The sequence below is a fragment of the Parus major genome, chromosome 12 (genome assembly GCF_001522545.3).
Source record: "Parus major isolate Abel chromosome 12, Parus_major1.1, whole genome shotgun sequence".
Lineage (NCBI taxonomy): Eukaryota > Metazoa > Chordata > Aves > Passeriformes > Paridae > Parus > Parus major.
This window is the reverse complement of record NC_031781.1, coordinates 13149910-13164569: the sequence shown is the minus strand read 5'-3', so window position 1 is coordinate 13164569 and position 14660 is coordinate 13149910. Positions and strand designations below refer to the sequence as shown.

Here is a 14660-nt window from a genome sequence, read left to right as displayed (position 1 = left end):
AAACATGGGTGATTACAAAGAAATGCGACTTTGCCTCTTCCTCCACATCTGACAATTGCAGAAAACTAACACGGCTCTGTGGTGCTCACATGTAAGTGGGGCACATCTCAAAGTCTTGCCTAAGTCTGATTCATTGGTAAAGGCAACATCCCTGAGCCAGGCACCCAGGAGACATTACAGATTCTGAAGAGTTGAGCTGTGTTGTCATGTAATAAAACCCCAAGCAGCAGTTATTCATCAGGAGCACGACTCCTTGAGATATCCTTGAGAAACCTCACTGCTGAAAGCCTGGTAGTGTGCTTAGGCACACCATGAAGGATCCTACACACCAGCTTCTGTTCTCCCAGTACGCAGGAGACTGAAATTCTGTGCTGGCTATGCTATGGGTCTGCTCTGTGACTGAGAAAGTCTGTGTTTAAATGTTCCCACTGGTAAATGGGGCCATCAGTGCTGACCTGCTCTCTAAGACACTTAGGGAGCTTTATATGAAAACTGAAATAATCAGCAAGTGCTGCAATATCATCTTGTACTGCAAGATTACCACTAGGATTTGTACAGCATTCCCATGGAAATCAAGATATATGCTGACTTAATTTTATATATATAAATATATATATATATATGTATAATTTTTGCAAACTCAAAACTCGGTTTACCTAGAAATGGGAACCAGAACTCAGATCAGAATAGATGTGCTCTACTGGATGTAAGGTCTAGAGGAGAAGCAGTGGCACTATACAAATGGCTGTGACTCATCTACAGGGACAGTGGACAAAGTGCCAGTGCATGTACTTGACAGGACACAACTAAATCCTTCTGAGGGCATCATTTTCACTTGGACTGGTAATTTCTGGTTCTCAACAATCTGAAGACTTTTCTTGCAGAAAATTATGCAGCAGAGCTTTATGTAGTTGCCTATATTTGGGCACTTACATTTAAAAATCTTGACAACTGTCTCAAGTTGGAGTTTCTGAACTTTTAAAAATGTTATCAAGTTCATCCCACCATGTACTTCCTAAATACCACATGAATTTAGTTATCTGCAAATTCATATATTTGGAATTAATCTGCAGTTGTAATTATTAGTGGATTATGTGATATAGTTGTTGCATGTAGCAAGGGGAAATTTTCATTTTCAGCTACATTTCCTTAGACTCCAATGAAAAGCAGAACCCACATTATGTATTGGGCATAAAGATAAAATCATTGAATATGACAAATAAACCAAAAAAGCAATGTACAGAAAGAATGACTCAGCATTACTTGGAATGCAATTTTGATTTTCCTTTTTTTTTCATCTAGAAATGAAATACCCAAATCAATAACATTTCTAATTCTGTAAAACATAATCTTAAATACTGCAAGAGCAGCAAAACTTCACTTCAGACTACCCAAAGCATGAATATTAAAACCAGCCTGGAATTAATCAGTGCTGGTGAAAGGCAACAGAGCTTAAACTCTGCATAAGCAAGGCAGGAGGAGGTGGTGGGAGAAAAACTGTTTGCTGCAGCCCAAGGCACCACTGGCAGGAGTCAGCTGGGAAAATCCTGTTGCAGCAGCGACACGTGGATGTGCAGGGAAAGCTCCGGCAGCACCGGTGGATAAGGATGTGCTCCTGGGACACCAGCACAGCGCCTGCTCTGACCACTGACACATCAGAGCGTGGTACTGAAGCTTTTGCAAAGATCCCCAAGAGCTTCCCACTGATCCTGTTCTGTGGCAGTCACAAAGTCTAACAGGCTGCAGTGTAGGGGGGCTGTGGGTAGAGCTGGCGTTTGCGCTGGCTTGGTGCTCGCTCTTAGGACAACACCAACACTGTCAGAAGTTGGGCCTCCTTGGGATTTTAAGAACAGAATGACACCAGGGAGTGCTCTGCCCACCAGGAAACAGTCCCCCCAAGGAAATCAGGTCAGACCCAGGCTCCAGCCTCACTATAATGGTATTTTGCAGCTCCATAATGTGTACAAGTAATACCATGCAATGCAATATTTAGCACCCTTTATAACTGGGTGTTCAAGCATAGCTGTGGGACAATGCTCATCACTGTGATACAAGAGGTAAGTGTTGGGGCATGCTGGCCCAGAGTTAGTGGGCCTCCTCCCTCCCACTTGGAACTGTATGGGCCCCTTGGAATATATTTTGGGAAGCAAAAAGAGGAAGAATAAATCTGCTTTTAGAAGACCTAGGCCCTTTGTCACTAGATACTTCTGCTGCTCATCGTGAGACACAGCTGAGCTGAGCTTGTTCTGTCTTACATGGCACATGAAACCTGTTAGACACGAGCTTGGGCTGTTTTGAAACTTGTTTCCATCAGCCCATATTAGGCTGCTTAGAGCCTTATCTAAACCAAAGCTCTGCTGGGTTCTGAAACAGGTTTCAGGATTTGTTTGGGATACTTCCAGAAGCAGAAGAACCCAAAATGCTTCCAAAGCAAACAGCCTCATCTCCTGAGTCCATCTAAGATTATAACAAAAACTACACTAACAAAAATGCATTTGGCCTCAGATGCCAACTGAAAACTCAGCCTTTGAAGCTTAAATATTCTTAATCTGTTCCCTGGACTACTAAACCCCACCTACTCCTGGACTATTAAACCCCACCTACTCCATGCAGGAATGGACATCAGTCCTATCAACTGTCTTTCAGCTGAGTGTATAATCTGCACATAAATGGGAGAAAAGTGATCACATACTCATCATGAACTATGGTGGGGCCATCCCTTGTTAAGGCCTCTTCCTTGATTACATTGATAAGTTCAAAGGTACTGCTTATGGGAGCGTCAGGGTTTGGCCATTTGGGACACTGAAAGTGGCGGACTTCCAGAACGTAGTCATCCTGCAATGACAAACCAGCCTGGCATTAGCTTCCTCCACAGGCATCCACTCCAGGGACAGAGAGGGAAGAGCCTTCTGCAAACTGAAACTTTCTTCTTCCAAACAGTTTACATAGAAAGAGGACACACAGCTCCAGCATATCTGTAACAGTGAACACCCTAAAATAATGCAAGTTTGACAAAACGTTTTATCAAGAAAAGATTTTGTATTTGAATTCAGGGCTCATATCAAACCTCACTCAGAGTCCTTATAGCTCAAAAATCAAACAAGAGAACCAAGTGAAATTTAAATGGACTTGCAAACTAAAGTCTTGCAGCAAAGTCCAGCTGCAATCCTGATAGCAAACTAGAAACAAGTTTATAGTTCAAAAGGCTTATGCTTACATTTTTATGATTAGTTAAGACGCCCAAACAATTAAACTATGAATTTTGTAAGAAGAAATAAGACAATACACCTTGATAAAATCATGTCTTCCCTTTCCAGCAAGACAGATAGTTAATACTAGCCTTACTAACTAGAGAAATCTACCTGGAAGTAGAAAATGTGAGAGGGAGAAGAAGCCAAGCAGAATACCTTTCCCCTGACAGCAACATGCATCCACATGCATTTACATGTAAATCCTTTTAAAAAAAATTTTGAATTCTTCTTCTTCTGTATTTAAATGGCATCAATATAATTTTGGTGAAAAGCAAAGACCTGCATTTGAAGGTTTACTTTACCTGGGTAGCTTCAAGGATAAAGTCATGGATGATAATTTGCTCTTCGTTAGAGAGGCACAGTCTGTCTTTGCTGATAAGGGTCACAGTAAAGGCCTCACAGTTCATGGATTCCTCACGACTTGGCCAGTACACAAACTCATCTTCTGCCTGAAGAAATGAAAGAACACACTACTGTAGCCTTTCAGATTCCTTGTGTGCAACTGAAAAATCCAGTGGATCAAAGAATTGCTTTGATAAATAGAGATGATCAGGAACTGACCTTTAAAAAACACTTCTGTCTAAAACAAATTTACTATTGCAGTAGGTAGTAAACCTGCCAGATCCTCCCTTTGGGTATTCAAACATGTAACATCTGCTTTTTAATTGGTTTCACAGGGAAATGGTTATTTTAGCCCACCCATACTTGACCTTTGTATTGTGACCTCCTGCCTATACAGTTTTATTTGAAAGCCAGATATTTATCTAGAAAAAAATCATTCACCTTTAAAAATTAATGACTTGTTATTTTTAATTTGTGTTTATCATGGTCTAATCTAAAACTCAAAGTCTGTGGATCAGGCCTAGGTAGCAGATTGATGGATACTTATGCAGGGCTTGAATTTTTAGGAGTGAGTGGAGGAGTGAAGAGGAAGAGAAAAACCCAAATACTCTTAGCCTTGAAAAAAACACTGGCTAAACTTCATGCAAGTTCTCCAACAAAACACCTCTGCCAAAGGGACACAGTAAAACCTCAGTGAGGCTGGAAAGGCTGGAAGAAGTTCAGAGCTGAAGTAGCCTCACTGGCAGGATGTAAGTCAAAGCTGTTCATTAAAATGTAACTGTGAATTCCTAATTTGCTGCTGATAAAGGGAATTATGGTCTGTCACCATATACATGCAAAATCTGTTTCTTCTCCTGGCTTCAGAGGTCTGTCTCCCTGCAGCATGAGCACAGAAATTACCCTGGCCACATGCACAGAGCAAACCCATGTCTCTGGACATCCCATGTTTCACTCATGAGCAAACATGAGCTATGAAGTGATGTCATCCTGCTGTGACCATGCACATCCCTCTAAAACCACTGTGACTGAGTCCAGCATTCCTCTTTTACCCTTTAATTACTGTGGTTCTGCAGAGCTATTTCATGTACATGTGAAGACAAAATCAGCCTCTTCATTTCCACCTGACATACTTTCATTTCATAAGCACTTTCTGATCTGATCGAATGTCTCTGAGCACTCCTTGCAGTGCTGCACTCCCTTTCATCCCCACACACAAGCAGCATATTGACTGCTGCCTCTTTAGTAGCCCCTCATGACTGCTATTTTCCTGCTGTAATGAAGGTGGTTTCTCTTCTGCTTTCAGCTGCAATTGTCTATTCACCTCAGTGATGTGTGCATGAAAAAACGAACCGATTAGTTCTTAATCCTTTTCAACACACCCTCTTGAGACGTGCTAGTAAATCTGGAAGTAGTGATTAGCACTTCACCTGTGTCTCCTTATTCTCTCTCTCTGTCTGACTCATTATTTCCACTTAAATTAACATACTTGTTTGCTTTTTACTTTCATTAAAAATGGCATGTGCAGCCTTGCAAAGTCATGGTCTTGCACGGCCTGAGGCTTAAGCTCATGGGCAAACAAGCAATTATCCTCCTGTCCCTACCTTGCATTTCTGCTCCTCTCAAAGTCCTTCCCATAACCCCAGCCTCTCCATACCCCCAGTGCTTGCATCCTGCCAGGCAGCCCTCAGGAGCCTTGCAGATGTTGACAGCACTGGTGTGCTGTGCTATCTGTGAGCACTGTGGTCCCTCCAGCCCTGGATGTCCAGGGCTGACTGCAGAAGGTGACAGCAAAAGAACAGCCCCATCATCATGGCACTTTTCTTTTTGTAACCAGCTTAAGGGAAAGTTTGTGTAGATGGCTCAAAAATAGGCTTTGCTTTCAGCCAGAAAACAGCCCCATGTGGCAACTGTGTGACCCAGCTGGGCTGTGACAATGACACCACACGGGGAGGGACAAGGGCAACTCACCAGGCTCTGGTTGTCCGGCAGCATGACGATGATCTGTGCATTGTGATCCCAGATCATTCGCCAGAAATCTTTAGTTGTATGTGGCAGTGGATGTTGGGTTATGATGAACTCGTTACTCCTGTAGTAGCCCTTTTGCAGCAAAACAAACACACAGTTACTTACTGCCTTCCATGCTTTTAAAGCATTCATTTAATTTCTGGGGACACATAATGACCCTATTTCATTTTACTCCACAATATTTTCACACAGACTATATTTTCTTAACTACATTTCAATTCTACAGAGTCCCTACTGCTTTAATTTACTTTAAATCCCAGTATCTATTTGACTGTATTTCACAGAAATACATATTCCATCTAAATGCATCTTGTAATTAATTTTTTTTAGGCAAGAATCTTTAATAAAACACAGTTAATAGCTTTATATTATGGGGAAGGTGTTAAAATCTCATCTGTTAATACACAGCCATTACATACAGAATTAAGACAATTATAGGCATCTGGTATTTAGCACCTTAGAATTGATTTTACTTTGTAATTAGGTGTTGGCTTCCTCACCATGATATAAGAGGCATTAATGTAATCTGTTCCCTTCATTCCAGGCAGTGGTGCCAAGCCCACTCTAGCACGCTCAGCTATAACATTAAGGAAAAAAACACAGAGAAAAAATAAAAAAGATCAAAGTCTGATCGTGGCACAATGCAGAAAGTAAGAATTTCTCAGCCGTTAACAAAGCAAACAGTGTGCAGCTCCCATCTCCCACAGGAGCAGGCCAGCACTTTAACTGCGTTAAAGCACTGCCTGCTAACACAGGATATAAAAGAGAATGTTGCACAATATTCCCACAAGGACAAAGTAATTTCAGGAATCAAATTTTACTATAGCAAAGATTTTCACAGCAGGCTGAATTACCAAATAACAGTATATGCAGTGATAACAGGGGATTTCGGGTAATTCTTGTGTGTAGTGTTCCATTTGTCTCCAGCAGCACACAAACCCAGCTGATTTATTTTGTTTTCCCTACCACTCTGTAGCACTGCCATCTCTCACAGGGACAAACATCTTCCCTAATGGTGAACCTCCCAGAAGTGTGTGCCCTTCTGCACACACACACTCCTCCGTGTTTGAGGGCTGGGTTCAACATCATCCTCAAACCCTCTGACAGCCCCCAAAAGACAAACTGAAATCACTGCAGCTGCATGACACAAAGGGCCAAATCAAACAGCCTATTTCTAGCCTGTTCCCATGTGTTTTTAATATGTATTCTGATGGCTTCTCTTTTTTAACAAAGTTCATGATGGACTGTATCTGTGCCACTATTACTCTGTGCTAGCTTGGCTATCATCTGTCCTCTGTGTCCTGTTCTCTGGTTTATGTGATGGGGATGACATTGTGCCCATGCTTGGACTGGTGCAAGTTTATACTGCTTGACAGCCATGCATAGATTCCACTTTAATGACTGTGAAACTGTGTCCTGGGGCACCAAATACCCTTAAATCTGGGGTGTCTCACACAGAGAAACAGAGTGCAGTAGCTGAATTATGAACAACTGGTGCCAATCACTCTGGGAGATCTCACCAGAGCTGGGAGCTGGTATCAAAGTAATCTCTCAGTATTCCACAGATTTATCCCCTACCTAATAATTCAAATTCTTAAGCACTTCAAATTAACATTTCACTTGGACAGTATATCTGGCTGACACTGCAACTATTTCCTTTTGTTCAGTTTCATCAGGATAATACTGAAAGACAAGACAGCTTGGGCTGAACAAAAGATTACATTTCCCCTTCCTAGTGGCTATGTCTTTTCATGCATAACACCGGGAGAATTTGGTACAAAAAGTTATGCTAGGCAGTAATCAAATGAAGATGTGATCTTACATGGCACAACTGATGAGTTCCTGTTCTTTTCTTTGTTGCAGTCTTTCTGAGCACTGAAGCATTCCACGTATTTTGCATTACACTGTGTAACCAGCTGAAAGAGAATAAAGTAGTAAGTCAGTCCTCAGAGTCCTCTAAATGAAGAGAGGTTTCTTTGCCAACTCCTGCAAAGATGCATTAGTAGAAGAATAAACTGCATTGTTAAACTTGTTTAAAGTACTCAAGTTTCCAGTGGAAATCATCCTTTTCATACAACATGTTTAATAGATAAAAAGATCTCTGCAGCTCTCAGCTTTGAAACAACCTGCATATGAGCTTCCATCAAAATGTATTTTCACAGAACACTACATTTTGTTATCTTTGAGAATATATTCCACAAAATTTCAGCTATGTTTAATCAGAAGCAGGTCTCGAGGAATAAAAACTAGCAAAAGAGAACAACAGAACTTTATTTTTTTTTTTCCTTCTAAATAGCAGCCAGATCATTCCTGCAGAATGTCTTTTTCTGCCAGGTCTTTGGAGAATCCACCACTGGCATCTGAAATCTGAGGCCATAGGCTACATTCCCTGGTCTTCCACATTCATTCTGGGCTGCCTAGAGGTGCAAAGAAAGGCAGATTTGTATCTGAATACTCCCCCAGTGCATGGGGAAACTGCCAGAGCAAAGAGAGTAAAGGTGGCTTTCACATGTCCTGCACTCACACCTCGTTACTCAGCATCATTTCACTCTAAGATGGTTGAATGTAAATTGCTGTAGTGGGGCATGAGCACAAGTTATTTTCTGCCAGCTCTGTGGTAGCAGCAGAAACAAGAGAAAGACCTAATAATTGTTGCTGGTCACATCCCAGTTTGAAATGCACTCTAAACAAGATAGCACTCAACTCATCTATGCACTGACATAAGCCCCATTAGAAGTTATGGGGTTTCTAAATAACTGTGCAACGCTGTCAGAAAAAGTAATTTTTGGAAATGGCACTTAGGGTTTTTAAACTTTGGCACAAGTCATCAGAAAACATATAATTTATACATATAATTTAGAATTGTTTGTAAAAGTGCAACATTTTTTAAAGTAACAAATATTTGCTTCCTACTTCATTTTGTGTGGGTGTGTGTGCTTGCACTTGTTTCTTTAATTCAGTAATTAAGCATCTGGAATGTCTTGAGTGATGGAGAAATACTGAGATTCCTACAAGTGAATTCAGATTCATTTTTTTAATAGGTTGGCACCTGGTGAAATTTAACAGCTTCAGTTCCTTGGGTAGTTATTGGGTAGTTATTAACTGAGTTTAGCTGTGAAAACAGATGTCATGTGTCTCCTTATGATACAAACTCTCACAAAATATTTTACAATGTATTCAAATAAAGTGCAATCAGAAAATCTTAAGTTTCAAATAAGGGATCTGGGAAAAAGAAATTACTTTGGCCAGGAAGGAAGCAGCCACAACATAGCAAGAGATGCAATGAGCCTCATGATTAGTTAGCAACGAGAAAGGCATATTGTCTTTCCTGGTCTTAAAACATTTGTAATTCCTTATCTACACTGATGACATAGTAGGTGGTGCAAAGAACCTCATCTGTTGTCTTTGCCCATATCTATATGCACGAGAGCCACAGTTTGGAGGAAGACTTCCAGCCAAGCTAACCACAGACTTGGGAATATCCAAGCTCCCTTGGGAACAGGGAGACCAGCAGCACAGTCCAAACCAGTGTCCATGGCCCTCTTCTCACCTCTGAAGAGCAGGAGCACTGCTTTCCAGCAGTAAAGCTAAGACTGTATAGGACTGAACTTGTCAAGATGTTGTGCTGTGCTGATCAAGTTTTGTGGTTTGGTTCCTTAGGCAGTGAAGACAGGCCATATACAAGAGGGTAGGAAAATTGTGTCCCTCTGGATGGCAGTGATTAAGACTTACCTTGAATTGCTTTTCTAGCCGTGTCTTCCCTCCTATTCCAGGAATGAGGATGCTGTTAACATAACTATGCAGCTGGTTTGCAGACACTTCAGTCTCCTTCCCAAGGATGGCTTCCAACAAGGCATCATGAATAAAAATGTACTGCTCCTAGAAAAACATCAGCATGTCAGGTAGTCATTTGAAATAACCTAAACAGCTGGCTTTGTCTGAGGAGCAGTGCACACTAAAGGAAAGGGTGTGCAAAATAAGCCACTCATACAAATACTGCCAAATTCAGAATAAATATTTATAAATGTAGCACATACAGTTCTGAACAAGTAAAAAAACAAAAAAATCTGACTTTTCCAGTCTAGAAAAAAATATATATTCCAGTGCAGAAAAATATCAGTAATATGTTCAATTTTTACAGGAATGTAATTGGGAAAATCTATTCTCTTTTTGATTACAATGCAAAAATGAATAAGGCTTTAAATTCAACCCACTGAAATTGTTACCTCTGTCTGGACGAGGTAGTTGCGCTGCGTCCTGATATGTTTCAGGAAACCCAGGACATTAACTGTGCTTTTGTCTTTTATCTGCTGCAGCATACTGTCTATCACAATGTAGGTACCAGTTCTGCCAACACCAGCACTGCAGAGAACATAAGAGAAACCCATGAAACACACACAGCCAGGTGAAAGTAAATGTGGAAGCAGAAGTAAAACAGAACTAAGCAAATATTCACACATTCCTCTTCATGGGCTTCCATCTTCCTCCTAGCTTCAACCATTAAAGTTTCCCAGCAAAACACTTTGGGTTTCTGGAAATATTATGAGGTATGTAATTCCTCCCTTCTGTGGCTATTTCTGTGCTTCAAGATGAGGCTGAACACAATACATGCCATCACACCTGTGCCAGCACCATGAGGATGAGGCTGCTGTGGTCCTGGACTTCACACTCTGGCTGTTCACACTTGGCTCCTGTTTCCACAGCTGCAGTTCCTGGTGTTGGCTGGATGAAGCCATGAAGAGGCCCACCCCCTGCCAAGCTGCTGCTATGCTGGATTGCCAGAGTCACTCCAGGCTGTGAGGTGGCTCTGGCTGGCTTCAGCTTTGAGGTAAACTTAAGTTGCACAGTGGAGCTGGAAATGAAAGTGGTACCAGCACTATGGGAAGGTATAAAAGAGGACTAATCTGGAGCCAGAACTCCTTACAGTGAATGAGGACAATCCCGAGTCCAAGAGAGAGGGGAACTCTTCAGAGCTTCTCAATTTCTGCTGAGGAAGGAGCTGTAACCCCCACCATCCTCTCCTCTTTGATATAGCTGTGCAGCCTCCTCACACACAGTGATGAAGACCACATCCCTGAACTAGTATATTGACTGACCTACTGCTGTGACTGCAAGTGCTGGTGAGTGTGGCTCAGTGGAAGTTACATTCCCAGCTGTCCATGTATCCACACTATTGGCTCCCAGCAGAGGTGATCCTGTCCTGTCCATGCAATAAACTGGCAGGCTACAAACAAGCTTTGACCAAGGAGTTTCCCAGCTACATCAGTGCAGTGTTCAGCAGCTCAGTATCATGGCCATAGCAAAACCCTGTATCAACTGGGAAGCTTTTGAATTGGAGCTGTTTTAAGAAGTAGGCAAAGTAGAGCTTGTGTCTACCTGCACTCCATGGGGCTGACACACTCCTCCAGTGTTTGTCTTAGGTGGCACGAAGGAGCACACATTGTGCTCTAGCTGTGCTTGCCACGGGTGTTTTGTCACAGCCATCCTACCTGCAGTGCACCACCACTGGTCCCATGTCCGGGGTTCTGGCTGCCGAGGATCTCCTGACGAAGGTGAGCACGGGCAGAGCGTACTCGGGCACCCCCATGTCAGGCCACTGGGTGTAGTGGTACTGAATGACAGTCCTCTCGTTCTGCCGCCCTTTGGGGTTCCCTTTCTGACCCTAGGTATGAAGGATGTCCAGAGACGAGAGAGAGAGGAGGGAAAACAATCATAAAAATATTATTCTGCCTTGCTCAGCTGAGAAAGTGCTGGACTGCAACAGAAAAAACCTGCAGCTCTGCCTCCTGATGGGTGGAGACAGAGTTCGAGGAAAAACACATGTGGGAACAGGTAATAACAGCAATTACAAGGACACCAAAGCAGCAGTGCACTTGAGAAAAAGAAATACGGGCTAAACCTTAGCAACAGCTTCCTTGTAATCCTGTCTTTACTTACTTATTTCTTCCCCACCTGCCTCTCCAGGTTGCCTATGCAAACGCTGAGTTTTGCTCTGGTGTGCCTTGAATTCTAGACAAGCCATCAGATGCCTGGATGGGAGCAATGAAAGCTTGGCTCACCTTTTTCATCTTGGTGTTCCTGATGGTGAAGCGGCGCACGGTGTAGCAGGCGTGGATGTTTGTGCTCTTCAGCGTGACGATGATGTTGCCGTACTCCTCGCTGTTCTCCGTCGGCCAGTACTGATCGCATTTCCTCTGAACACAGAAAGAGTTGGATGAGTTGGGTAAGGGCCTGAACTGCTGCTTTGCATTTGTGTCTAGAGCTTTTGGGAAAAAAAAATCATGGCTCAGTATGTATCCCTCTGTTTTGTTAGTTACGCATTATCACCACAAGCCATTTAAAACAAATTCTGCCCAGGTGATCTGGGGAAGTGTTAAGGAGCAACTGCTAACAAACGAGAAAACCTCTTACTCTTCCTTTTTCAACAAGGTTCGTGATCATGACAATGATTCCTGTATTTTGCTCCCAAATCATCCTCCAGAAATCTTCAAAGGTAGACTTTAAAGGTCCCTGGGTAGCAATGTAGGCTTTTGCTTTGTTGTAACCCTTCAAAGAAAACCATAACGCCAAGTGAGATGAAAGCAGTATCATGGCAGAAAAATTAGTATTTTAGAGGTAACAAGAAAGGTGCTCTTCTCATTCAGAATAGTGAGGAATTTGTAGCAAAATTATCAGGTGAAGTTGGAAGATACAATCACATCACAAGTGACAATACTTCCTCCTTGTGGAAGGATTCAAAGGTAGAGCAGATAAAAACCAATAAAACAACTTACATCAACATAATTAGCATTAATGTAGTCACTGTGCTTAGAATCTTTCCCTGGTAAAGGCCTTAGCTTCACCCTGCTGTGATCATCTGCAGGATAAAAAACAGAGCAGAGAAGCATTAGGAAAACAAAGTGCAGAACTGCAGGCAAACATCTCATTTCCTGGGTATCAGGGCTGCCCTTACTAATACACAGAAGAGATTGGCCTTGACTGGAGTCGAGAGGGAGATGGGAATATCTTGGTCATTTGCTTATGTGCAGGTTGTCAGCCTTCACATCCCTTAAAGTATGTGGTTCATGCAGGGACAGCTTCTCTCTAAAGGGCACTGGAGCCTCAGGAGCACCATTTCTAGAATCATCTATATCACTCGGGGTAGTGAAATTCAAAGAGCCAGGGCACCCCGTGGTGCTGTGAAACGCTGGCTCTGCTTGGCTCAGCTCATTATCCTCCCCTCAGTGCTGGGCTCAGACAGCTCTGCTGGCTCTGGGAGCTGAGTCAATGTCCTCACTCCTTCACCACCATCATCACACCAGACTTGAGGCTGTGATCTTTAGCTCCTCTTTTTGTTTTATCCAGATGCTTGACTCCTCCTTAAAGCAGGAAAAAATCACAGTCCTGCTCCTAGGCAGAGGCACTGAGTTGGGTGGTGCTTCCATCTCAAGCAGAGGTGAGACATGTGAGCCATCTTTAAGCACAAAGACTGGTTTCATTTGCCTTCCTTAAGGACCAGTGGAGAGAGAGGTTCCTCCAATGATAATCTGGAGGACTGAAGTGCCTGCTTCAATCCCCCTTCAACGTCACATCTCTGTACCTAGAGAGACCAGACATCTATGTCTAAAATCACAGCTGGGACAAGCTCAATGAAGGCCTTTGCCCAAGGCCACATACCAAGTGTTTCACAGGTCTGGGAATTGGTCCTCAGCCAGTACCTTGATTACTTCTGAAAATCTGTTAGAAGCATGCTATCCTATGCCACCAAAAGCATCAAAAGAATTCAAGATTTATTGCAATGTTTATGAACATTGTGAACTTTTTACCAGTGGGCTCTCCATGTCTGTCCCTAAGCCACAGTGACTGTTGCATCTGCCATCCATTCCACATAAGAGAATGACAGGGAAAAAGTTACTGCACTTTCATCCCAGACAATTTGCATTCTAGAGCAGAGTCCAGATTTGCAGTTCTCAGAGGGATACAGGCAAAGCCTGCTCTGTACTACAAAGATCACTATTTGTCCAAATCCTACACAGAGCTAAAGCAGTTTGAAATACAGCAGATACACTCTGTAAGATTTAGCACCTTTGGGATTGTAGGGTAATCCCAGGAATCATCAGTAAAACTCTTTGCTCCTCCATGCACTTCCCTTAGGCCAGTTTTCAGGCATTAGCAGGCAAGAGAGCCCTGATCATCAATTTATCCCAGTTATACCTCCACAAAAATTCATACCAAACTTATACTTCTAAAACTATGGACTTGGACTGTGAAACTGTGAAAAATTTTTAAAAAAAAGCTAGAGTGAAATCCTGGCCCTGGAGAAGTCAAAACATTTACTGCCTTTAATGGGGAAAGGATCTCCCAGCTGCACTTTCACATGTTTATTACATCCTGTGTAATAATGTAACCTGGGGCCACCTGCCTGTCCCAGTCACACACACACTGCAAGAGGAGAGTGCCTTTTTGGGCTGATTCATTGTGCTCAGGCCAGCTCTTACTTACAGGCCAGGATGTTGATGTATCTGTTCTTGTGCTTGTTGTCGGGATGGTTGGAATGCTCTGCAGTGATGTTCATGTCAGCCGTACAGCGTTGCACTTCCTAGGCAGAAAGATTAATCAAATGGGAAATTTGTCAGTCCAGAAAAACCTGAGCTTTCTCTCCTTTTGCAACAGCTCAGGGAAACCACGCTCAAAGTATCAATATTTTAATTGCTGGGTTGAACACAAAGTGTTTCAGTATTGTCCTGTGTGTTGTGGTCCCTTACACTGAGCTGTGTCAGCTGTCCCTGGAGCATGGTCACGCTCATCTCCACAGGCTTGGGGACAGATGAGCACCCTGAGGGCCACCTGTCCCCTCTGACCACCAGTCCATCACCTTCTGCACTGCATCTCCTGCAGTGTCACACTCTGTCCCTCCTTGGGGAGCTAGAGTGGCTAGTGCAGTGCAACAAACCAAGAACAAAACACATTTCAACAAAAGACTTTTGACCTCTGGACAACTTACCTGCTTATAACCTCTCAAAATGGGGTTTCTGACATTTAAGTTTGGCACTGACCTTTTGC

General features: G+C 42.7%; 1 protein-coding gene across 1 annotated transcript in view; it reads right to left on the bottom strand.

Moving 5' to 3' along the window:
- Positions 1-14660, bottom strand: part of PTPRG (protein tyrosine phosphatase receptor type G) — a gene marked incomplete at its 5' end in the record, with an annotated part of 303590 nt that overhangs the window by 6362 nt on the left and 282568 nt on the right. Inside the window, 12 exons of the mRNA XM_033517345.1 lie at positions 2693-2835; positions 3554-3700; positions 5562-5690; positions 6119-6195; positions 7441-7534; positions 9351-9497; positions 9845-9980; positions 11108-11280; positions 11678-11812; positions 12030-12164; positions 12392-12474; positions 14100-14196. Of these exons, the coding sequence (XP_033373236.1) occupies positions 2693-2835; positions 3554-3700; positions 5562-5690; positions 6119-6195; positions 7441-7534; positions 9351-9497; positions 9845-9980; positions 11108-11280; positions 11678-11812; positions 12030-12164; positions 12392-12474; positions 14100-14196 (1496 nt within the window). The remainder of the gene's footprint in view (positions 1-2692; positions 2836-3553; positions 3701-5561; positions 5691-6118; positions 6196-7440; positions 7535-9350; positions 9498-9844; positions 9981-11107; positions 11281-11677; positions 11813-12029; positions 12165-12391; positions 12475-14099; positions 14197-14660) is intronic.